Source organism: Lissotriton helveticus, chromosome 11 (assembly GCF_964261635.1).
Source record: "Lissotriton helveticus chromosome 11, aLisHel1.1, whole genome shotgun sequence".
Taxonomy (NCBI): domain Eukaryota; kingdom Metazoa; phylum Chordata; class Amphibia; order Caudata; family Salamandridae; genus Lissotriton; species Lissotriton helveticus.
Window position 1 is genome coordinate 554,278,169 of NC_136072.1, and position 23,797 is coordinate 554,301,965.

Here is a 23,797-nt window from a genome sequence, read left to right on the forward strand (position 1 = left end):
GGTTGCAGTTGAATGTGCTGTCTCTCAGAAGAGGAGTAACTCCGTGAACCAGTGTTGAAATGGTGATTTTAGACCTTTGAGAATGATCCTCCAGAGTTCCACTTTCATCCTCAGGAGAACTTTTGGGATGAGAGGAATCAGAGGAGAAGCGTAGGAAAAGATTTAGGATCATTCGAGCCAAAACTCATTCCCATACAATCCCGTTTGAGGATTCCAGCTTGCGTAGAACCGGCATTTTTGGTTCTGAGATGTTGCACACAGGTCTAGATCGGTTTCCCCATTGGTGAAACATGTTCTCCAGGACTTCCTGATTCATCTCCCACTTGGGGCAAGCTGTTATGGCGTTCTGCTTACCGGGGACATGTTCTGCTCTCAGAAGCACTTTGTAACGAAGCGACCATTCCCAAATATTTTGTGCTACCTGGGATAACAGGTGAGATCTTGTGCCACCCTGTTTGTTGATGTAGTGCATGGTCGTGGTGTTGTCCATGCGGATGAGCACTGCCGAATTTTGTATTCTGGGAAGAAAGGCTTGCATGGCTAGATGTACTGCCTTGAGTTCAAGCAGACTGATGTGTAGAAGTAGCAGAGAGGGTTCCCATTTTCTGCAGATTTGCAGATGAGCTCCCCAACCCTCTGAGGAAGCACCTGTGGTGACAACCAACAGAGAAGCCTGGGGTTAGAGGGTCAAACCTATTGACTTGGGCGAGATCATCCAAAGAGCCGGTTTGTAGCCACTGCTTGTTCAATTCTTCCTGTAGCCGACGCATGCGCAGGTGGCAGAATGGAACTAGGGAAACGCAATATGACATCATCCCTAGGAGGGATTTGTGGAGGCGAAAGGAAAGTGCCTTCTTTCTTTGTACTAATTCTACCAGAGTTACCCATCTCATTTGTCTTTTTGGCATGGGATTCTCTTTGTTTAGCACTGTATCCAAGGTAGCTGGTGGTAGACCTGTGGGAAGGTGCTTTCACCAGCCAGTTGTCAAGGTAAGGAAACACTTGATGTTTCTTTTACCTCAGGAAAGCCGCTACTAGAATCAAGCCCTTTGTGAAATACGAGGGGCGAATTTGAGGGCAAATGGGAGGACCTTGCACTGATACAGCTACTGTGAACCTGAGAAGTTTTCAGTGTAGTAGATGAATGGGGTCATGAAAATATGCATCTTAGAGATCTAAGGTGGTCATATAAGCTCCGTGATTTAGAAGTGGCAGGATATCCTGAAGAGTCACCATAAGAACGTTTGTTTCCTGAGATAGGTGTTTAGGTTTCTCAGATCCAGGACTGGCACTCACTCCCCTGACTTCTTCCAGACCAAGAAGAAACAGGAAAAGAAACCTTTCCCATTCTGGCCTTCTAGAACTCATTCTATGGCCCCTTTTCTGAGCATGGTGTTGACTTCCAGCTTGAGGAGGTGTAAATGCTTTTGGGTTGAGCTTTGGGGGCAGCCGGGTGTTTTTTTTTTATGAATTCCAATGTGTGGATGAAATGAAAGAGCTCTAATACCCATTTGTCCGTTATTTCCTTGACATGTTTGGCCATCCTCTCTCCGTAATATTTTGTAAGAGATGGTGATGTAGCCAGTACCTGTAGTTCATCATTGACGATAGCCTTTGTCCTTTCCTTGCCGTTCCAACTTTCCCTTCTGGAGGGGTATAGTATGGGCTGCTTGCGGGTGTTGCCTCTGTTGGAACTGTGGGCGAAATTGTTGAAATGTCGTTGATAATATTGAGTACCGATATTGTTGGTAACCTCCTCTATAGGAGGACTGCGCTCTTCCATATGCGGCACAAAAAGGAATTTTCTGATACTGCTAGGTTCCCAATCATTTAGCAGTATCAGTCTTGATTGCCTGATGTCTTGATTGCCAGAAGAGCATTGTCAATGTTTTCCAAAGAAGGCTTTACTATTGCATAGAAGGTCTAGGATCTTACTTTGAAACTCCGGTCTTAAGGTCTGAAGAAGGTGGCTTTCAACTAGCCCTGTTTCCTTAGAACTGCTGCCACTGACAGTTGAGGAAACCCAGTGTTGGCAAAGTCCATGACACAACCAATGATTGTCGATAAGGCACGCTCTCCTTTCTGTAATATATTTTAGGCTTCAGCTTTCGCTTCATCATGAAGGCGGTGGATGTATGGAGCAATATCTGACCACATTTGAAGATCATATAAGGACTGTCAAAGAGTTTGCTGCTCGCACTGTATACACTCACATTGAGAAAAGGCATGGAGCCTACCGTCTTTGTCAGGGTGTGCTGATACTGGTGCAAACCGGTGCACAACGCCGGTCTCCGCTACGATGCCAGCACCCTCCTCGCACTCAACACCGGACGATCGCACACCTGCTTCCTGGCTACCCCGAAGCGCACCCATGGACCTCTTACCTGCCGGAACTGCAGCTTCACCAGCATCCGCCCCGCCAAGCCACCCACCAGGAAAGAACCCAACCACCATAGATGCATCCTTCTCAACACCCACTCCACCCGCAAACACGCCGTTGAACTCAGGGACCTACTCGACTCAACCTCCCCAGACGTCGCCTTCCAGACAGAGACCTGGCTGAACCCCTCCTCGGCACCAGATATCGCCATAGCCATCCCGGAAGGCTACAAGATCGCCTGCAGCGACCGCACCAACGGAGCAGGAGGAGGAATCGCCATCGTCCACAGGAACACACTCAGAATCTCGACCAACACCGACGAACACCTGCACTTCCAGATCCACACCGACCTCAACACCACCCTCAGAGGAACCCTTGTCTACATCCTCCTCAGGGACCTGAACTTCCACCTCGAGAACAACGACACCAACTCCACCACCCTGATCGACAACCTCGCCAACCTCAGACAGCTCGTCACAACACCCACCCACTCTGCCGGCCACACGCTTGACCCCATCTTCTCCGCAAGCCCCCACGTCTTCTTCAACCACACCACCAAACTCCACTGGACTGACCATCGCTGCATACACTTCACCTTCCGGAAAACCACCATGCACCACCGCACCCAACAGATGCCTCGCCGCTGCTGGAGCAAAGTCACCAAAGACCAGCTAACCAACACCCTTACTTCGTTCAAGAAACCCTCCAACAGTCACACCAGCAAGGAAGCCAGCTGGTTCACTGATGACCTCCAGGCCTCCAAGTAAACCTGCCGAAAGCTAGAGAAGAACTGGCTCCGTGAACAAACACCAGACATCTACACAGCCCACAAGAACGCCACCAGTAGACACCATCACCTCATCAGATTCGCCAAAAGGGCCTCCTTCAAAGACCGCCTAGACAACAACGCACACAACAGCAAAGAGCCCTTCAACATCGTGAAGGAACTCCCCAACCCCAGCTCCAACATCAACGACATCCCACCTTCACAAGACCCATGCGACTCGCTGGCCACCTTCTTCCATGGCAAGATTGCAGATATCCACGACAGCTTCAACGCCACATCCGCCCCGACAACCACTGAGACCTCCGCCCCCGCGACCACCATCCGCACCAACCGCCTGCTATCCTGGACCAACATCAAAGACGACGACACCATCAAGATCAAGAACACCATCCACTCCGGATCGCTGTCAGACCCATGCCCACACCACATCTTCAACAAAGCCAGCACCGCCATCGCACCCCATATCCTGAAAACCATCAACATTTCCTTAGAGACAGCAACCTTCCCAGAGAGCTGGAAGCACGCCGAGATCAAAGCCTTACTCAAGAAACCCAAGGCGGACCCCAAGAACTTCTGGCCCATCTCCCTGCTCCCGTTCCTGGCGAAGGTCATCAAGAAGACCTTCAACAAACAACTGACCCGCTATCTCAAGGAAAACAGCATACTGACCCGTCTCAGTCCGGGTTCCGCAGCACCCACAGCACCGAAATGGCCCTCATCGCCGCGGCGGCCGAAATCAGGACCCTGCTAGACAACAGAGAAACATCAGCCCTCATCCTCCTGGACCAGTCAGCCGCCTTCGGCACGGTCTGCCACCGCACACTACAAACAAGCCTCCACGACGCTGGGATCCAAGAGAAGGCCCTGGACTGGACCACCTCCTTCCTCTCCGGCAGAACACAGAGCATCCACCTTCCCCCCCTTCTGCTCCGAAGCCACAGAGATCATCTGCGGCATACCCCAGGGAGCCCAACGCTGTTTAACATCTACATGGCACCCTCGCCCACATTGCCCGACCTCAACATCATCTCTTACGCCAATGACACCCAGCTGATCCTCACCAAGGACCGAAACACTGCCAAAAACAACCTCCACAAAGGAATGAAGGCTGTCGCCGAATGGATGAGGAACAGCCGACTGAAGCTGAACTCGGACAAGATGGAGGTCCTCATCTTCGGATCCACCCATTCGGCCTAGGACGACTGCTGGTGGGCGACCGCAGTGGGAACAGCTCCAACACCCACCGACCACGCACGCAACCTAGGGGTCATCCTCGACTCCACCCTCTCCATGACCAAGCAGGTCAATGCCGTCTCTTCCTCCTGCTACAACACCCTCCGCATGCTCCGCAAAATCTACAAGTGGATCCCCACCGAAACGAGAAGAACGGTCACCCAGGACCTTGTCAGCAGCAGGTTGGACAACGGAAACATCCCCTATGCAGGAGCATCGGCCAAACTCCTGAAACGGCTTCGTAAACGTTGATCCTCCAGTATTGGTGTCTTTCATAGATTCACATGCTTGAATAATTCCCCGTCGTCAAAGTGGGAGTCCCACGGTACGTAAAATATATATATATATATATATGTGTATATATAATATATATATATATATATATATATATATATTTTATATGTATATATGTATATATGCGTAGGCATTTGCGGTTGAGTGGAGTCGCAAACAGATCCAGCTCCGGCTGGCCCCCACAAGCAAAACACATACTCCAGAGTCGGTTGATGGAGATCCCACTCGTGATTGTCCGTAGCCGATCTGCTGAGAGAGTCTGCAAGGGCGTTGGAGGCACCCGGTACGTGAACTGCTGTTAGCTGGACTCCATGGTGAATCGCCCATTCCCAGATCTGTTGTGTCTGGATAGCAGAAGAGATCTCGTACCCCCTTGCTTGTTGAGGTAGTGCATATTGGTGGTGTTGTCCGTACGCACCAGCAGTGACTCCCCTTCCACCAGCAGCCGGAAAGATTTTAGGGCGAGAAAGATAGCCAAGAGTTCCAGGCGATTTATGTGCCATTTGCATTGATCTGCCGTCCATTTGCCCTTGACTGACAACCCTTCGAGGTGTGCACCCAAATGCTCTAAGAAAGCGTCCGTCGTAAGGGTAAGCATGGGGTCTGTGTCCTGGAACGGCCGCACAGTTGCGATGTTTGGAAGGTGAGCCCACCATTCCAATGCGCCCTGAATGTGGGGGGCCAGGCAGACTTTGTCGTTGAACGACCCTGAGACTTGCCGTCATTGTTTGTCCAACTCCTCTTGGAGGACTCGCATGTGTATCCTGCAATTGGGGATCAGCTTTATGCAGGACGATGGCATGCCCAGAAAAGATTTTAACATTCGGACAGAAGCGGACCTTCTTGAGCGTAGAAGAGCCACCATCTTGATAATGCGATCTTGGCGCTCCTGCGTAACACCTTCGCCAGATGAGAGTCTATTAATGCCCCTAGAAAGATCCTATGTTGTGCTGGACGGACGTGCGATTTCTTGTGGTTGATGGAAAGACCCAAGGCTTGAAAGACGGACAGGCAACTCTAAGTGTGTTATCTTGCTGCAAGAAAGGTTTGGGTATTAATCAAGCAGTCATCTAAATAAAGGTAGAACTGTATGCCCTGTAGGCGTAGAAAAGCCGCAACCGGAGCCATGATCTTTGTGAAGACTCTCGGAGCGGAACGAAGGCCGAAAGGTAAAACTTTGAATTGGAAGTGTTTCGATCCCACTGTGAAACAAAGGTACTTCCTGTGTCTGTGATGGATTGGCACATGAAAGTATGCATCTTGGAGGTAGATTGTGGAGAGGAACTCTCCGGGATTCAGGAACTGTAAAATTTCCAGCAAGGTCAGCATCCGAAATGTTTGGGACTTGATGAACTTGTTGAGGGCTCGGAGGTCTAAGATAGGGCGCCACTCTCCTGATTTTTTCCTGATAATTGAAAAGCGTGACTAAAAGCCCTTGCCTTGTTGTAATCGAGGAACCCCTTCGACAGCCCCTTTTTTTTTTATCATAACTGCGACTTGCGCAAACCGTTCCTTCAAATGTGCTGGGGGAGGACCATAGGGTGGGCGGAAATTTTAGAAATTCAAGAGCGTGGCCCCTTAAGATGACAGCCAAGACCCAATTTTTGACCAATTGAAGAAGTGTTGGGAGATTCCACCTCCAATTTTCAGGGCAGGAGAACACTTGATCCGTGGAAAGTGACCGTTTTTTAGAGGTAGCACCTCCTCTGTAGGTGGTTTTCCATCTATAAGGCCTGGAATCGGATTGCCTATTCGGAGTTTGGTAGGAGTAGCGCTGCTTGTTGTCACCATAGGAGCGGTACTGGGAGGAGCCACGAACATTGGAGGAAGTACCTCTGCCACGTGCTCCACGAAAGGGCCGCTTCCGGTACTGGAGAGATCCCAGGGCACGAGCAGTGTCCGTGTCTTTCTTGATGGACTCTAAGGCGTCGTTCACATGCTTGCCGAAGAGGGACTCCCCATCAAAAGGCAAATTGAGCACTCTTGCCTGCACTTCAGGCCGAAAAGCCATAGCCTTAAGCCAGCCCTGCCTCCTTAAGACTGCAGCACCTGCGAGCTGTCTGAAACCCGTAGAGGAAATATCAATGGCACAGTCTATAATTTTAGAGGATATTTTCTCTCCCTTTTGCACGATCTTATGGGCTTCTGCCTTGGAGGATTCCGGAAGTAGGTCAACCAAAGCAGCGATCTCCAACCATATATGAAGGTCGTATCGCCCGAGGATGGCTAAGGAGTTTGCCGCCCTGACCGTCGTGGCAGCCATAGTGGTGAATTTCTTCCCAATGGTATCCAGGCGGCGACCTTCCTGATCCGGTGGCGAAGTTAACGAGTTGCCGGGTTACGCGACTTTTTTGGAGTGGCTTGCGTAATGACAGAGTCAGCCTTTGGTTGTGACACAAGGCATGCAGGTGAATCCTCAGGCGCCTTATACTTTTTGTGAAGGCGCTGAAGCACAGCCGGGATGGAGTTAGGCCGTTCCATTAGTTTAAGTCCCTCCTTCCATATAAAATCAATAATTGGAATGGTATGCACTTGCTTCAAAGGTTGTTCCTTGAAGTCATAAAGGAAATAGTCTTGTTGTTTGACGACCATGGGCAAATGAAAACACTTCGTGTGATCTTGCCTGCGCAACAGGAAGTGGCTCTCGTGCTGGAGGAGGCGGAGTAGGAGAGGCCTGCGGAGAAGGTGGGAATCAACAATTGTAATCGTCTAACATGTGCTGAAGGTTTGAAGTCAAAGACACCGGTATCTGTGCCATAGGAACCTCGTGGTCAACATACAGTTGGTCATCATGAACTGGAAAGAGTGACCCCCTGTCATCATTGTCCTCATCCTCATAGTCCTGATATTTTATATTGAGCTCCGAAGGACTGCTTGCAGGACGAAAGGTGTCATCAACATAAGACCCCATCAGAAGATTCCTCCTCTGCAGACGCAAAGAGTTGAGCAGGGGGGCCAGAACCACCTTGACGAGGACTCAAAACCAGCGGAGCGGATGTTTTATAGCAGAAGCTGTCACCACAGTAAAGGTTGTTGCAGTCGCCAGAGAATAGTGTTCGGTCGACGGGCCCGTCAACGAGCTCGTGGTCGAAACCGTCGGCGAGGGATTCGTCAATGTTGAACCAGGCATCGACAAAGAAGCGGAAGCCGTCGACGGAGCCAGGACTTTCCTCGTCGACGGTGCAGCCGCCGTCGACGAGGTCTTTGTCGTCGACGGAGCTGTCGACGATGAGGTGGTCGTCGACGAGGAACTCGACGTCGACGCGGCTACCGTCGACGATGGTGGTAGCGTCGACGAGTGACGCGTCAACGAAGGCTTCGTCGACGAATGCCTCTTTTGTAAGGTCGTCGAGGAGACGGATTTCTTCGCTGTCGACGAGATCTTCACAATGGAGGTTATAGGCCTAACCTCTTGGTTCATCGTCGACAAGCTGGCACTCGTTTTAGACGACAAGGGCACAGATTGGGACTGAGACGCCAGAGAACCAGGTCCCGTAGGCGTAGAGGCCGGCAGATCCCATGGGGAGACGGACTTTGGAGCATCCACAAGCTTCTTTTTTAGAAAAGGAGAAGGTATCTCTGTCTCCGACCCACGTTTCAGAGAGGTTTTGGAATGGCAGGAAGACACTCTCTCTACATCAGACACAGGGTTGTCTGAAGTCTTCAACTTCTGTAGCCACAGAAGGAGACGGGCCTCTCTATCCTTTAGGTTCTTAGAAGAAAAAGTTCTGCAAAATTTGCAATTCCTCACCTCATGGTCCGGGTACAGGCAATAGATGCACTTTTTAGGAGGGTCCTCATGGAACAGGCAAAGTTTTCCACAAGCAGAACAAGGCCTGAATAAAGATTTCTTTGTAGAAGACATTGTAGAAGAAGATAAAAGGTTTGTAGATTGAAGAAACTGAGCAGAGCTCAGGGAGACTCCCTTCATACAACGTGTGGTAGAATATCAGAGGGCTTGAGCTTCCGAGGAGAAGGTTCTAGAGGGTGCTGCAGCCTGATTGGCTGGAATGCGGACCATTATAATCACATGGATATGTTACTAAAGTGAATTCTCCCTTTAGGCTTCTACGGGCCTATGTTGTTCTATGGTACTTTTAAATTTCTTATTTATATCTATTTATATATATTATATATTTATATGTATATGTATATGTATGATGTTATGAGACGGGTTCACTGCAACTCCGTTCCAAGGTCCAGACGGCACACTTGCGACGAGGCTGGAACGTTAAAGGGGACCAGAGGAGGACCGGCGATTATTTCCCTGCAAAGACTCGTGATTACAACACCCTGCACTGTTCCAGCACAATACCCTATATCGATGGGGGTGAAATCAATTCAGCCACTGCCTAACAACACTTACCCATGCCTACAGCATTCTGGGAGCTGTAGTTGTGGCAGAACTACAGTGGGTTGGCAAACATGTGACCGCTGGTCAATGGACTTCCACCAATGGCAGTGACTCTGGACAATGAAAAGTGGGGGTGGAGTTTAACCTTTGCAACACAGCAAGCATCTGAGAAAGGCCGTCAGGCCGAAATGCATTATGCACACGCTGTTTAATTTTAATTAAAGATCCTCCAACGGTATCCCCTGTGTGGCCTCCACCTGTTCTTTGCGGAGTAGGAGTTCTTTGGATGTTTTCGCGCCGGCCAGAGGCGCATGGGAGGTCCCGTTCCGTCAAGAGGCCGGAGCTTCACTGGTATCCGCTGCGTGCAGCAATTGTTTGGTTCAAGGTATTGAAACTGACTCCGGTTCGCCCCGAAGCATACGCCTGTACACTGGACCTCTGCACGTCGCAGCTTGTCATTGACATGGAGACGGGTTCACTGCAACTCCGTTCCAAGGTCCAGACGGCACACTTGCGACGAGGCTGGAACGTTAAAGGGGACCGGAGGAGGACCGGCAATTATTTCCCTGCAAAGACTCGTGATTACAACACCCTGCACTGTTCCAGCACAATACCCTATATCGATGGGGGTGAAATCAATTCAGCCACTGCCTAACAACACTTACCCAGGCCTACAGCATTCTGGGAGCTGTAGTTGTGGCAGAACTATAGTGGGTTGGCAAACATGTGACCGCTGGTCAATGGACTTCCACCAATGGCAGTGACTCTGGACAATGAAAAGTGGGGGTGGAGTTTAACCTTTGCAACACAGCAAGCATCTGAGGAAGGCCGTCAGGCCGAAATGCATTATGCACACGCTGTTTAATTTTAAGTAAAGATCCTCCAACGGTATCCCCTGTGTGGCCTCCACCTGTTCTTTGCGGAGTAGGAGTTCTTTGGATGTTTTCGCGCCGGCCAGAGGCGCGTGGGAGGTCCCGTTCCGTCAAGAGGCCGGAGCTTCACTGGTATCCGCTGCGTGCAGCAATTGTTTGGTTCAAGGTATTGAAACTGACTCCGGTTCGCCCCGAAGCATACGCCTGTACACTGGACCTCTGCACGTCGCAGCTTGTCATTGACCTGGAGACGGGTTCACTGCAACTCCGTTCCAAGGTCCAGACGGCACACTTGCGACGAGGCTGGAACGTTAAAGGGGACCAGAGGAGGACCGGCGATTATTTCCCTGCAAAGACTCGTGATTACAACACCCTGCACTGTTCCAGCACAATACCCTATATCGATGGGGGTGAAATCAATTCAGCCACTGCCTAACAACACTTACCCAGGCCTACAGCATTCTGGGAGCTGTAGTTGTGGCAGAACTACAGTGGGTTGGCAAACATGTGACCGCTGGTCAATGGACTTCCACCAATGGCAGTGACTCTGGACAATGACAAGTGGGGGTGGAGTTTAACCTTTGCAACACAGCAAGCATCTGAGGAAGGCCGTCAGGCCGAAATGCATTATGCACACGCTGTTTAATTTTAATTAAAGATCCACCAACGGTATCCCCTGTGTGGCCTCCACCTGTTCTTTGCGGAGTAGGAGTTCTTTGGATATATACATACATATATATATATATTTTACGTACCGGGGGACTCCCACTTCGACGACGGGGAATTATTCAAGCATGTGAATCTATGAAAGACACCCTAATACTGGAGAAAAACTATTTAACAATGGAGTCGGTGCCTACGCACATTCAAGACAAGGGAAGGGAGTCAATGAGAACCTGTGACTCAAAAGACTTTTTTTTTAAAGAAAAACAAATTGCAACTGTCCGAGTCCAACACTAAATGTCAGGAATATGCAGAGTCACACATGATACAAACATACATTTTATTAATTACCAGAGGAAATAAATGTGGCCTAATAACCCATGTTATTTAGAGCAACTGCATTAATAAAAGTACCTCATGGCTCTTTCCTGCACTCAACAATGGCAATAAATACCACATTACACTCTGTGCATCTGCACACAGAAACACATAGATTTTTAAAAGATTCAACAAAATGTACAAGGGTGCTCATAGTCAAAAAGGTCTGTGGGACATAGACCCCCTTTCTGACAAATACCATACCCCAAAGGGAATTAATGGACAAAAGCTGTCCAGGTTACACAGACATGGGTTAGTGGTGATGAAAGACAAGTAATACCTTAGTTGTGTAAACAAACTGGTCAATGAATTTGCCGTCCCCTGCAGCACTCTGAAGAGCAAATACATGTTCAATCTTCACCACCGGAGACATGTTACATTTCTGTAGGTCCAGGCCTCCCTTGTGCATCATGATTGAAGGAGGCAGAGATTTCCGAGCAGCAACTGTTTTCCACGCAATTTTAACAGGAGGAAGCTCTTCCTCCACACTCACAAGTCTCCTCAGACTCTGTCTCCGCACCTCAGTGTTCGGTAAAGAGGGAGCAGGTGACAGTGGGGATTCAGGTGTTAGACCAGGAGATGGAATAGTTGCCGCCTCAACATTAGCCTGTTCTGGCTCACTGCTTGAAACAGACTTCGATCTTCGATGTCTCTTAGACTCCACTTTAGCAGCCACAGTCTTTTTTGGTTCAGGCAAATGTGTTGGCTCCTCATCCACATAAATAAAGGTATACTGCTCTATCCTCTCTTCTCTGCTCATTTTTAGAGCTTTTTCAGCATGAGCAATGCCGATCTCCCACTGTGCCTTCTCCCGTTGAGGTCTTGGTTTTCGCATCTTAAAAAGAAAAGCTCAATTAAGTCAACTGAATATGCCTTACATTAACATGAATATACAAGAAAAACAGACATACTGATTGTTTTACCATACTGTGGTACATCAGGCTGCTATATTGAACAGGCATGAAAAGTTAACATTCAAGTGCAAAAATTGATTTGACGGATGAGCTGTAAATTACTAGAACTTTCATCATATTGAAGCAAAAACAATATAAAGCAGCTGCAGTTCCTCTCAAGTGTTAGAAATGGGCATACTGTTTGAACCAAATGAACCTAAGGGTTGGCAAAATTACCACTACTTCCTTTTGCATAGTTATCTGACACTTTGGAAGAGTTCTGCAATTTACACGAGGATGCCCTTTGTCAACAGTAAACAGCGCAAAAAATGAGTGCCATGAACAATAGCCACTTGCGTTCTGAACATTCATGCTCTCCACTGCTCTAGCCATGCAGTTTATTTTTTTGCTCGTACAAACTTTAATTACGGGATTAGGCACAATTTCAGGAATTTTGCATGAGAAGCATATAGCTAAATGAAAGAACTTATGCAAACATTTCACCCAGCATTAAAAAAAGAAGTAAACTGGAAGGAGTAATGTCCACAGATAGCTCTCAGCACATTGAGAGAGAAGAACTGTTGCAATATGGCATTTTTGTAAGTCAATCAATGTGTTTGGACACCTCACTGGATAGAAAACCACTTTGCTAAGACCTTAAATCACTAATCTTGCTTTCGCAAACATATACAAATCTAAAGAATTGACAAAGTAACAGATTTGTCTTTAATAGTTAATGCATTCAAACAGAGGTATGTCTAAATGCAAGAGAGAATTGTGTCACATACTAAAGAAGGAGCCAACATGTAGCCAAATAATTGGGAATGGACACATTCTGGAAACAAACAAAAAATGTGAAGACCATGTTTGGATGTCTTATTCAGCCAAGAGTAGTAGCATCAAATCACAATTAGATAGCGGTACAATTTCAGAGCTAGTTGACTAATTTAGTTACACAGTGAGCCCCAATTATTTGCATTATGTAACTATTTATCATGCCCATATCCTCCTTTTGTCCAGGGCAGCAACGTGTCCTGGGTCAGAGCTGCAATGCTCAACAGGCCCCGTGAAGGGGTTCTTTGCCGGAGTTCTTTTGTTTTTTGCCGATGTGGCGAGTGAGGTGCAGTGCTAGGTGTGATAATTTGAGTAGAATGGTGTAGTGCAAAGTTAAAAATAACTAATTGGCACCCAAAGTAAATTTAATATATGGGTCCCCTTGTTATAGTTAAAAAATAATGAATGGCTAGAAATGGATACAATGGTCCAAATTAGCTCAAAAAGTGACACTTAAGAGAAGGTGGACATGTTTCTTGCCTATTTAATGTCAAAGCTGATCATGGCAATTCATCAGGACCAAGATCCTAATCTACTCGTGGTTGGACCGGTAAAGAGTGCATGATATCTTAACAGTGGCCAACAGCAATCACACTAATATGTAGTATACCTTCAGGGTTAAAAACTGATCTGAAAAGAGAAACTAAAGCAAAACAGAACAACATATTAACATTCAATGGCATGCTGTGCAGTTGCAGAGGTGCATGCTTAGGTCATTTCCACTCTAATGGTGCAGGTGTGAACTGAACGATCATCAAAATAAACCTAACAATAAAAGTACACACGCAGACAACAGACACACAACCAAAGCCCAAATGCGCAGTTCAGGGACAGTGAAAAAGGAAAATGCCTATGTCCCAAAAAGTGAGGCTTACCATATAAGGGGAAGTACTATACCCCAAAAATAAGTGGCTTTGGTAAACGCTCATTGGCGCTAAGCAACCTAAGGAGAGACAATCCTAAGTGTTACTCGGATACAAATAAGTAAGTTGGAATATCAAAGGGGAGCCGGTCCATAGGAGTCAATACTCATGGTTTGTCAAGAGCTCAATTTGTGAACATCCTACCCCAATTTCTGCCACCACAGGTGTGCAGAGTGGGCGGGTTTAAGAAGCAAAATGAGCATGTCACAAGTGGGAACATGTGTTGCAGTTCACTGGAACGTCACAGGAGCGTACATCCAGGTGCGATGTGATCTTGGATGTAGAGCATGGTTTATGTGAAACACACAACTCTATACACGTTATCGACACAGACTCTTATTACAGTAAGTAAAACAAAGTACAAGAAATCTTGGCGACAGTTAATAAGCCTTGAGGCTGCTGAGCAAAGGGAAGAAACATGTAGCCCTGGTGCACACGTACCCCTACGGCATCTATAGATAATGTATCCAGCAATGAGCGCCATCTTGAATGTGGCGCGCAGTCTTAAGTAAAAAAAGAAAACTGGAGTAGTCACTGAATGATTATGAAAGTGCTTACCACTGGTGAATCTATAAGTGATGGGTCCAGCAAAGGGCGCCATCACAGAAGTGGCACACTGTCTGGAATAAAAGAAAGACTCAGGTTGTTCAGGGAAAAGACTGTAAGCGTGTAGCACTTCAGCATCTATGTTCATGTTTCCAACAACAAGCGCCCTCATAGTAGTGACGGGCTTCGTAATGCAAAAGTAGAGATTTGGGAAAACACGGGGAGAGGTATGTTATTGAGATGCTGGGTGAGATAATACATGGCAGTAAAGAGTAGAGATCCATCAAGACCTCGTAACGGTGGAGATCGGTCGGGGACTGGTATAACTGCATTGGGAGTACGGAGACCATATTAGACCGGTAACAAAATGTGGACCAAGCAGTGACTCTTGCCATAGGAGCCTTGTCTAGTACTGAGACTGCGGTCTTACAGAAAGGTCTGGGCTTTGACCCCAGCCCGAAGATGACGAATTACACCAATTATTTTAAAAAATTCGCCTCAAGGTGTTTATTCATGACCAACCCACTAACGAGACTCATGAGTTAGGTCTCTGGAATCCTTCTTCTTTAACTCTTTCTGCAGGTATGATTCCTCACAAGATATTGACATTCAAACAGGCAGTACTCAAGGAGGTGGAAAATTGCACTTGTGGGTCTTCCTTTCAGAACATGTTCAACTTGGAACTAACCGTGATGCAGTCCCTTGCAAATGAAACTCAAATTACCATCAATCAGGCTGACAAGGGAGGGGGGCTACGGTCATCAGGAAGACTGGTCCCTATGATGTTGAACGTCTACACCAAATTTCAAACAGGAAATATTCAGTGGTCTTGAAACTACTTAAAATGTTAAAACTATTGCTGGGGAAATCAGAGACGGTGGAATGTCTGGACTGGTCAAGGATTAAAGTGCAGAAAAAACCCAGCTTCACAGAAATTAGGAGGGAGAGTAATGGTACGGCTCCAATTTCCTCCTTTAAGACACACCCCCACACACACTCCTCCCCCTCAAACAAAACAAACTATTTCAGTGCGCAGGGAGCATGGATTTTCTTCATATGGGAAAATTCCTAATTAGCGGCTACATACTCATATTTTTGCCACTAAAGTTCATCATGCCAAAAATTTGAGCTATTTATTTCTTACCAAATAAAAATGGCGAACCAAACTCCTCAAAATTCGATTCATAGCTTTGGAGGTACTTATTTCCCTGCTTTTGTAATATAATCATTCCTTCCCTCCTCAAAATTTATTTACTACTTAATCCGTTAGCCACCCGCATTCTAGAGTGGGGGTTGAATTAATAAACATGCAAAGCATTGTATTCAACTGGGTTTCTCAGATCTTGTTTGGTGCTTCATGTAAATCTGTCCTCACTGAATCGGTCCTTGAATTTCACTGTTAGGCAGCCTTAAACTGACAAGTCAGATAAACTAGGCATTCACATAGAAATGCAACAGACAATAGCTACATTTGTGGCTTCCATTAAAGAGAATGCCAAGTGCTTTAATTCTCACTAAAAAAGAGGAATCTGGACTGTTCGCAATTATGTGATTGTTCACTGAATGTGAACAAACATGGCTCTTCACCAGAAATGTCAACTGTGATTGAGAATCTAAAAGAATGTAAAAAGAACACTGATGAATTGTTGTGGTGAAGTCGGACTAGAACCTCACAAGGGGACAATGTGGTGTTCATTACAAGGCACCCCCAGGTACTATAGGTAGACCAAAGGCCATTTGGCCTTCTAAGAGGAAACATAAAAAGAAACTAAGAAAGCAAATAAGCCTTTATATTCAGCAGATCAAGAAACTCTATTGTATAATTTGCAGTCACAACCAGAAGTGAAGAGGAATCAAATGTAACAATGAGAATATAATGTTCCAATCTGATAGTGTAGACCAGTGGTTCCCAACCTGTGGTTCGTGGACCCCTGGGCTTCTGAGACGCCTACTCAGGGGGTATGCGGCAGCTTAGAAAACCAAATAACATTAACAGATTAAAATATATCTAAAAGAGCAAAATATAAAATTGACATTTTTAAAACGTTCTGTAGATGTGGAAAAATTTGAAATTGGAGACTAAAATTTTACTTTGTGTCGTCTGATTAAATCCTAGGAGCAGTACAAGTGCATCAAATGGTCTATAACCCCTTCCATGCTCATGACGAGCTCAGCTCGTCATGCAGTACACTGCTCGTGTGCTCATGACGAGCTGAGCTCGTCATGAACAATGGGAATATGAAGAGTTCAGCACCAGGGGAGAATAGCTTTAGCATTGAAGGTGTTAATATGGATGATGGGTGGATTCAACTCAACTTCAACTTAGACAAGCAACAACCTTCAAATACAAATCTAGATTAAAAAAAATGTTTTAATAGTAAAATAAAATATTTAATCCATTGTGTTTTTGTTCGATGACTGCGTGTTTCTGTAATTCTTTTGTATTGTTTTGTGTTTCGAATAATCAAAATTGCTTAAGTAGGGATCCCCAGATTCCAATATTGACTCAGTTGCAGTCCCTGGATTCAGTTGGGATCTCCGGATTCCAGTCATATCTAAGTGGGAATCCAAAGAAATCAAAAAGTTAAGCATCACAGGTGTAGAAAATATAAAAGATTAGAGGTGATGAATTCAGTTACTCCAACTTCAGCATGTTGCTATTAAATTCCAAAGATGACAGGAGGTTCACCGTTCTCTGGAGGTGGTTGATGACTGCAGGGAAGGAGCTCAGCTTCAATTGCCAGTCATTGTGGTAGGGGAAGACTGAGACCCCCTGTTCCCTCCCCCTGACCTCGGAACATATGCTGCTACTACCACCATCACTTTTGTGAACACTCGAGGATCAATGATGAGACAAAAGTGGAGCAGAGCAAACTGAAAATACTCCAGTCCCAACACGAACTGCAGGTATTGCTGGTAGGTCTGCAGGATGGGTATATGGAAATAGGTGTCCTGCATGTCCAATTCCACCATTCAGCCTTCACGAAAGAGAAGAACTGGGCCAGAGTAAGCATCTCCAATTTGTCGTTGAGAGGGTGCAGGTCAAAAATAGGATGAAGACGTCTGCACCAGAAAGCAGTATAAAATGGACAGATGGTCCTCAGTCAATTGTTCTGGACACTGTGAAAGGAGTGGCAGAGTGGCCAGGAAGGGTAGGGTATACCCCTTTTGTCAAACTTGTTTTTTTTGTTTATACTCGGTAAAGAATAGTACAGAAGGCAGTGGAGAAATTAAAATAGATCTATATACTCTATATTCCTTTAGAGACCTTCAAAAGATCAGTTCAGAGTCAAACAGAAGCTCAAGGTAGTCTTGTATTTGAAAATTATACACACTTGTGAACTCTACTTTCCGCCCTTATTCAGTTTATAGATCTCCCAAATAACAGACCAACTCAATCTCTCCTTTCCCCTGCCCCTTTTCCCCTGTGTGTGATTGTCATACAACATATGATAAGGTGGATGAGGTCCAAGAGGGTCATGAAATTAAAACAAAACTGAACATAACAAACTATGTAGCAAGTGGGTATCTGAGGGCTGCCTAGGTGTCTGTAGGGTATCTCGGCTGGGGGATCGCGGGAGTGTCTGCCACCAGAGTTTAATTCTTGCTCTGGGAAGGGAGAGTCCTCTTCAAAATTGTAACAAATGAGGAGCTCTTGTATTAGTGGGACAAGTCATCAATGGAAGACCCCTTGAGAGATGCGTTACCAAGGGACCCAACGTAAACTCAAAGGCTGTGAGATCTTCTCCAAAAATATCTGCCAGTTTTCTAATGGTAAGGGACTGCCAGAGCCCTGCATGCCACAGAGTAAGTACTGGAGCTTCCTTTTTCTTTCAAGCAGAGGCTAATGTCCGCTTCGTCGCCCCCAAGCATAACCATATAATCGCTTTTTGCCCTTTAGTTTGATATTTCAGACTACCATCTCAGAGGCCCAGTAGAGCAAAACTCATGGTCTCGGAGACTGGATACCCCAACATGGTTTTGAGCTGTGCGAGGAGCTCATTCCAGAATTGACGTATGATCGGACAGTCCAATCATATAGGCCTACAGTGTCCCAGAAGACCGCATCCCCTCCAACATAGGTCTAATGTGTGAAGGAACATCTTTTTTTAGCTTGGTGGGGTACAAATACCAGTCATAGATGACCTTGTAATGGGCTTCTCTCATATCCATCGCGGGATTACATTTTGCAATATCTCCCCATAGTTGTGTCCATTTTTTCTCTGGTATATCCATCTGTAGCACTTGTTCCCACATAGTTTTATGTTGTAGTTGTGGTGTATGTAGGGTATCTAGCAGCAGAGAGTATAGAAAGGAGATAGTCCCTTTAGTACTCCCAGCTTGGTAAAAAATCGTTCTGTGGGGTAAGTTCCCTAGTGGATGATGCTCTGTACTGGGATTGTTAAATACAGTGTGCCAACTGGTTATAGTGGTATCGCTCGGAGTCTGACAGATGGAAGTTCCTTTTGCAATTCTCGAATGTTAGGATGTCTCAATTATGATGAGATCTGCTATTTTCAGGCACCCTCCCTCTCTCCACGCATCAAAGGGCCCGGTTCTAATGCAGGGGGAAAAGCAGGATCAAAATGTATGGGTGTGTCTGGGGAGGGGAAAGTTGTCCATCCTACTCGGTTATTTACCTCCTCCCATATTTTCAAGGTAGCTCATGTATTCATACGGAGGTAAGCATTAGGAGGCCTCTCTGTTTTAGGTTTCCATAGAACGTCCCATATGACCCTCCCCTCTATAGCCCTGTCCATGTGTAGCCAGTGCTTGTCCCAGGCTCCAAGAGACCATTCGGCAATCAGTCTAAATTGAGCCGCGTTATAGTAACAATGAAAATCTGGGCGGGCTAGTCCCCTGCACCATTTCGACAGTCTTCGGGAGTATATATGGTTGTCAAGGTCTGTGGTTTTACCAGAGGAAGTTAGTAAGGAGTGAGCGAAGAGTTGGGAGAAAGTCACATTCCAGGGCTATCGACAGGCTTTGAAAGAGATAAAGCACCCTGGCTAAGACATTCATCTTAACCCCACTGATGCGGTCGAACCATGTCAAACCAAAATCTAAGATCTGCTTTTATTGCTGAAGCAAGTGGAGGAAAACTGGCCTTATATAGGCTTGTCATTTTGGGAGTGATACAGATGCCTAAATACTTTATATCCTTCCTTGTCCTTTGGAATTGTGAAGAAGTCACCGATGATTCCATATCCCCAGGAGGCATGGCTAAGTGTAGGAGGAAGGGTTGAGTTGTGTTGACCCGGACCCTTGCTATGTTTCAAAGTTACTCAATTCTACCAAGAAGTTGCTAAAGAAGAGTCAGGATTAGGAAGGGGTAAAAGGATGTCATCTGCAAATAATATTTCCTGCTCCGTTCCCCCAAAGGTGATTTACCGGATCAATGCATCAGCCCCGGTCTGAGCGGCCAAGGGTTCAATGGGTAAAGCGAATAACTGCATCTTTTTCTCGTCCCTCTTCCAAGTGAAAAGGGTGTGGAGCTGTACCCATTGACCAATACCCTAGATCCCAGAGCTACGTAAATAGCTTGCATCACCGCAATAAAGTTGTTGCAGAAGCCGAATTGTGATAAAGTTAGGAAGAGGAAAGACCAGTCAAGTGTTTTTTCTGCGTCACGTCCCAGAAGCACTGCCGGTATCTGTTTATTCGTAGTTTTCTCTAGGAGGTGGAGCACATGTCTAACATTATCGTGCGTTTGCCGGCCCTTTATGAAGCCTGATTGATCCAAGGGATCAAGTCAGGCATCAAGCAGTCGAGACTGGATTCCAAGATCTTTGTATACAGCTTCGCGTCTAAACCGAGCAAGGCTATGGGTCTTTACGAAATACAAAGCTTGTTTCTTTTCCTCGTTTCAGAATGACTGTTACCAAAGCCTCATTTATAGATGGAGTGAGGGGCCCTTGGTGGTAAATTGCCAGAAAAAAAGGGTCAAATGGGAAACCAAGTCAGCACTAAAGGTTTTATAAAAATGGGCTGTGAGGCCATCCGGGCCGGGGGCTTTATGAAGTTTTGAAGAGGCAATAGCGTTGCCCACCTCTTCCTCTGAGATAGGTTCTCTCAGTTTCTCATTTTTGGCCTCAGTAACCTGTTGAAATTGCACTTTGCTCAAATACACTATCTGAATTTGGGGGTCTACTTGTTCTTCTGTATAGAGGGCATAATAAAATGCCTTGATGACCCTTGCCGTCTCTCTTTCGGAAGTTGCTAACTGTCCCCTCTGTGTGTGGAAATACCCAATGTACTCTTTTTAACGCCTAATTCTTAGTTGAAGAGCTAGGTGTGCACCAACTTTGTTCCCCTTGTGAATAGGAGTTCTGTTGAAGACGGATGTAGGAAGGTAGATCCCTGACTATGGTTGCCCCCAACTTTTTGCCTGGTGTTTTGCTGGTTTTCTGACTTAGTTGACCTGAGGCCCTGCTGTTCAGGACCTCAGGCCCACTGCTCTCTCTGTAAAATGGATTCCATGTACCTTAGGTACATATCTAAATTGGATACTGAGCCACCTTATCAGTCCCTGTACAGTGTACCTTAGGTACCCAGGGCATAGGTGTACCCAGGGCCTACCAGGGGCTGCAGCATGTATTATGCCACCCCTGGCTGGCCATCCAAATCTGACACAACTGGCTGCTTGACAGCTGGGGCAAGGTGGTGTAATCACCCTTTGCTTTAGATATAGTATACCTATATCTAACCCTAAAATGGACACACAGATCTCCTATCAGTCACTCCTATGGCAGGCCTTAACAATCCTGAAGGCAGAGTGCTTGGAATCGTGTGAGATGGTGCTCTGGCATGAGCTGAGCCTGTCTGCGGCTTTCGGGATCCATCCCTTAGCCGTTTCCATGATATCGCATACCATATACTCTTAAGTGCATTATAATCCTCGCGGTTAAATGCCAACTCTGGTATCGCTTTATCAAAACATGTCGAGTAAGGTGTCATACGAATTGGAATACTAACCCCTCGCCAATTCTGGCGACGGGGTTAGCATTCCACCCTTCTAGAGGGACACGACATGTATGTAACCCCTAACCCCGGTTAAAGTCAAACAGAGCCTCAGCTCCACAAAATGGATGCTGCCACCGAGACACAAGTCTGCCCTCCTGCTGCTGGGAGTCCTCCCAGAGCAGGAGATAAGGACAAAGGGTTTCCTGCCAGGGGCGGTCCCAGCACCGTCCCAGACAGGGTTTTGTGTATTGTAGGTAGGCAGGGCTTTAGAGGAAGGTGACTGCACGTGGCACCCCGGTGCTCACTGTGCATAGGCTGGCTGGAACCAGTTCCAGGGTCACTCCAGACCCTGTGCTGGGGAAAAGCCCGCCAAGGAAGTGGGTGTAACCACCCCCCTCCTAGTCCCACCCCTAGGGCAGGACTTAGTCGCGTGCCAGCCCCTTTTTACAGGATAAAGGTAGGAACTGGCCCCCTTCCAAATCAGATCATCTTTGAATCCTGAAACTACTTTCCACGAAAGGAACTCAAGACTTCTTCCTAAGATTTCTCCCTTGTGACTAAGGAGTAGTCACCCTGCATCCGCAGGCACCATCTTAAGAACACTGCGGTCTGCTGCAAGTCTCTCCTCCGGATCAAGACTGCCCAGCTCGACGAGAACCGGCTTCCCTGGCACCTCTGACCTCTACCTGCATCATCAGTCACGCTGAGATTCGTGGGTGTGACGAGACCTCGAGGGACCGGCCATCTTCAAGACTGCACGACTTCTTTCCAGCAAGCCCGCCGAGTAATTTCCTGGTGAGTGCTTTGGGGTCCGAGAAGCCCCGACCCTGAGCAGCTCCAGCACCGAAGTGCAGCCTCCCAGCATCTCCACGATCTGCGTGGGGCCCTTCTGCTTTTTGCTGCTCACCGCGTTGTTTGGCTACTAGCCCGCTGGCTTGTGGCCTTCTGAACGACGCCCGACGACATTTCTGCTGCTGGTCTGGTTGCTCCAGGCTGGCCCTTGCTCCCTTCCAAAAGAGGAGCACCCCGGACCCTCCTGGTCCCCTCAAGACGCCATTTTGAGTCCACCGCGTGGGCTTGAATTAGCCAAGGCTTGTTGCCCAATCCTGGGTAACTTCGACGCCGACAGCTTCATCCATCGTGGGACAGCTCGCCTCTCCATCCTGGTCGCCGACAACGCCTCCTGGTCCGTGAGATCTGCAGAGCCAGCGTCGCCCACTCACCTAGTCGAGGTGACTTCGCCCGGTGCCATCCTGGTGCCCACTTAATCACTGGCTAGTGATTCAAGAACTTGGTCCCCTCTGCTTTCAGGTTTTCTTCTTCCTTGATCCAGGCTTGGATCCAACGAACTTTCCTTCACTGGTCGCTTGCCAGCAACTTCCTTCTTCCAGGCTCCTGGTCCGGCAACGAGATCCCCGACGTCTTTTCAGACCTATGCAGCTGCAGCCCCTGGGCTAGGTAACTTCGGCACTTCGGTGTCCCAGCATAGCCTCACTATCCTAGGGTCAGGATCCACTGTCGTTTTCTTCCTACCAGGTCGGGTTCGCCCGTGAACACTAACTTTGCCTTTACTAGCTCCCATAGACTTTGTCCCGCATCCCGCGTGAGAGTGCACACTCTGCACCCGAGTCCCCTAGGTCGCCTAGAAGTAATCTAACGATTCCCTAGTCAAGCCCTAGCGATTCCAAAGCCTATTAGTATTGTACTTACCTGCTAGTAATTTCGCATTCCACTTTTTAAGTATATGGTTTTTCGTGCCCCTCGGGCATTTGTGTATAACGTGCTAACTTAAGTATTTTCGTAAGAGTTTTGTTGTGTGCTTAGCACCCTGTCCTCATAAAGAGTACAGGGTTGTTGTGATTCTAATAAATACATTGTTTATTTTCATAACACTTGTGTGGTGTCCTTTCACTGGGTGTTCAAGGGGTAATGTGATGGTAAAACAGCTGGCTTAACACGCCCTCTAGAGTCTTAGCCTTAGACTGCTCGTATCCATGCTACTAGGATAGCTGGTCTATAAGGTTGACTTACAACCAATCATCAATAAGGGTTGTTTGGACTGATATATAGTGATCACTAGAATAGTGAACACTGCACATCAGGCCAACTTCTCACAACGGAGAAGAGTGAATTCTGCTTTATTGTTATATATCACATTTAGTTAACCCCTTGCAGCAGTGACTTTCCGTTGGAGAGCTACTGTCGGATTTGTTTTATGAGCCTTCTCTAGTTGGTGTAATTCTGTTTCAAGTAACTTCCGCTCAGCGGCTCTATTTGAGGGCTGAGTTCAGGGCTATACATTTACTCCTAACATATGTTTTAAAAGCATCCCGGTTATTAGCTGGAGATGTGTCCTGAGGGTTATTAAGCTCAAATTATTACATGACTGCTTGCCTTAGATGGTCACGTAGCAGGCGATCTCTTGTAAGAAAAGGGGAAAAAACGGGGGCGATATTGCATGCTGGGGCCTCCCATGCACAACAGTGCATGGACTGAGATAGATATTGGAAGTATAGTGGCATCTTGTAAGTTCTGTCTCAGGGGCTGACCCAAAAATATATAGTCCAATCTAGAGCATGTGTGATCTGAGAGAGAAAAATGTGTAATCACTTGTTGTGGGGTGTACCTCCCTCCATGCATCCCTGAGGCCTATGGAATGGAAAACTTTTTTAGAGGT

The 23,797-nt window shown here is 47.0% G+C and overlaps 1 protein-coding gene across 4 annotated transcripts in view; it reads right to left on the reverse strand.

The window, feature by feature from the left end:
* NSD3 (nuclear receptor binding SET domain protein 3) overlaps positions 1–23,797 on the reverse strand; it is a 1,711,795-nt gene that overhangs the window by 1,359,593 nt on the left and 328,405 nt on the right. For all 4 annotated transcript variants that reach the window (XM_078666314.1, XM_078666313.1, XM_078666315.1 and 1 more), the window contains exon 5: positions 11,242–11,796. In XM_078666314.1, the coding sequence (XP_078522440.1) occupies positions 11,242–11,796 (555 nt within the window). The remainder of the gene's footprint in view (positions 1–11,241; positions 11,797–23,797) is intronic.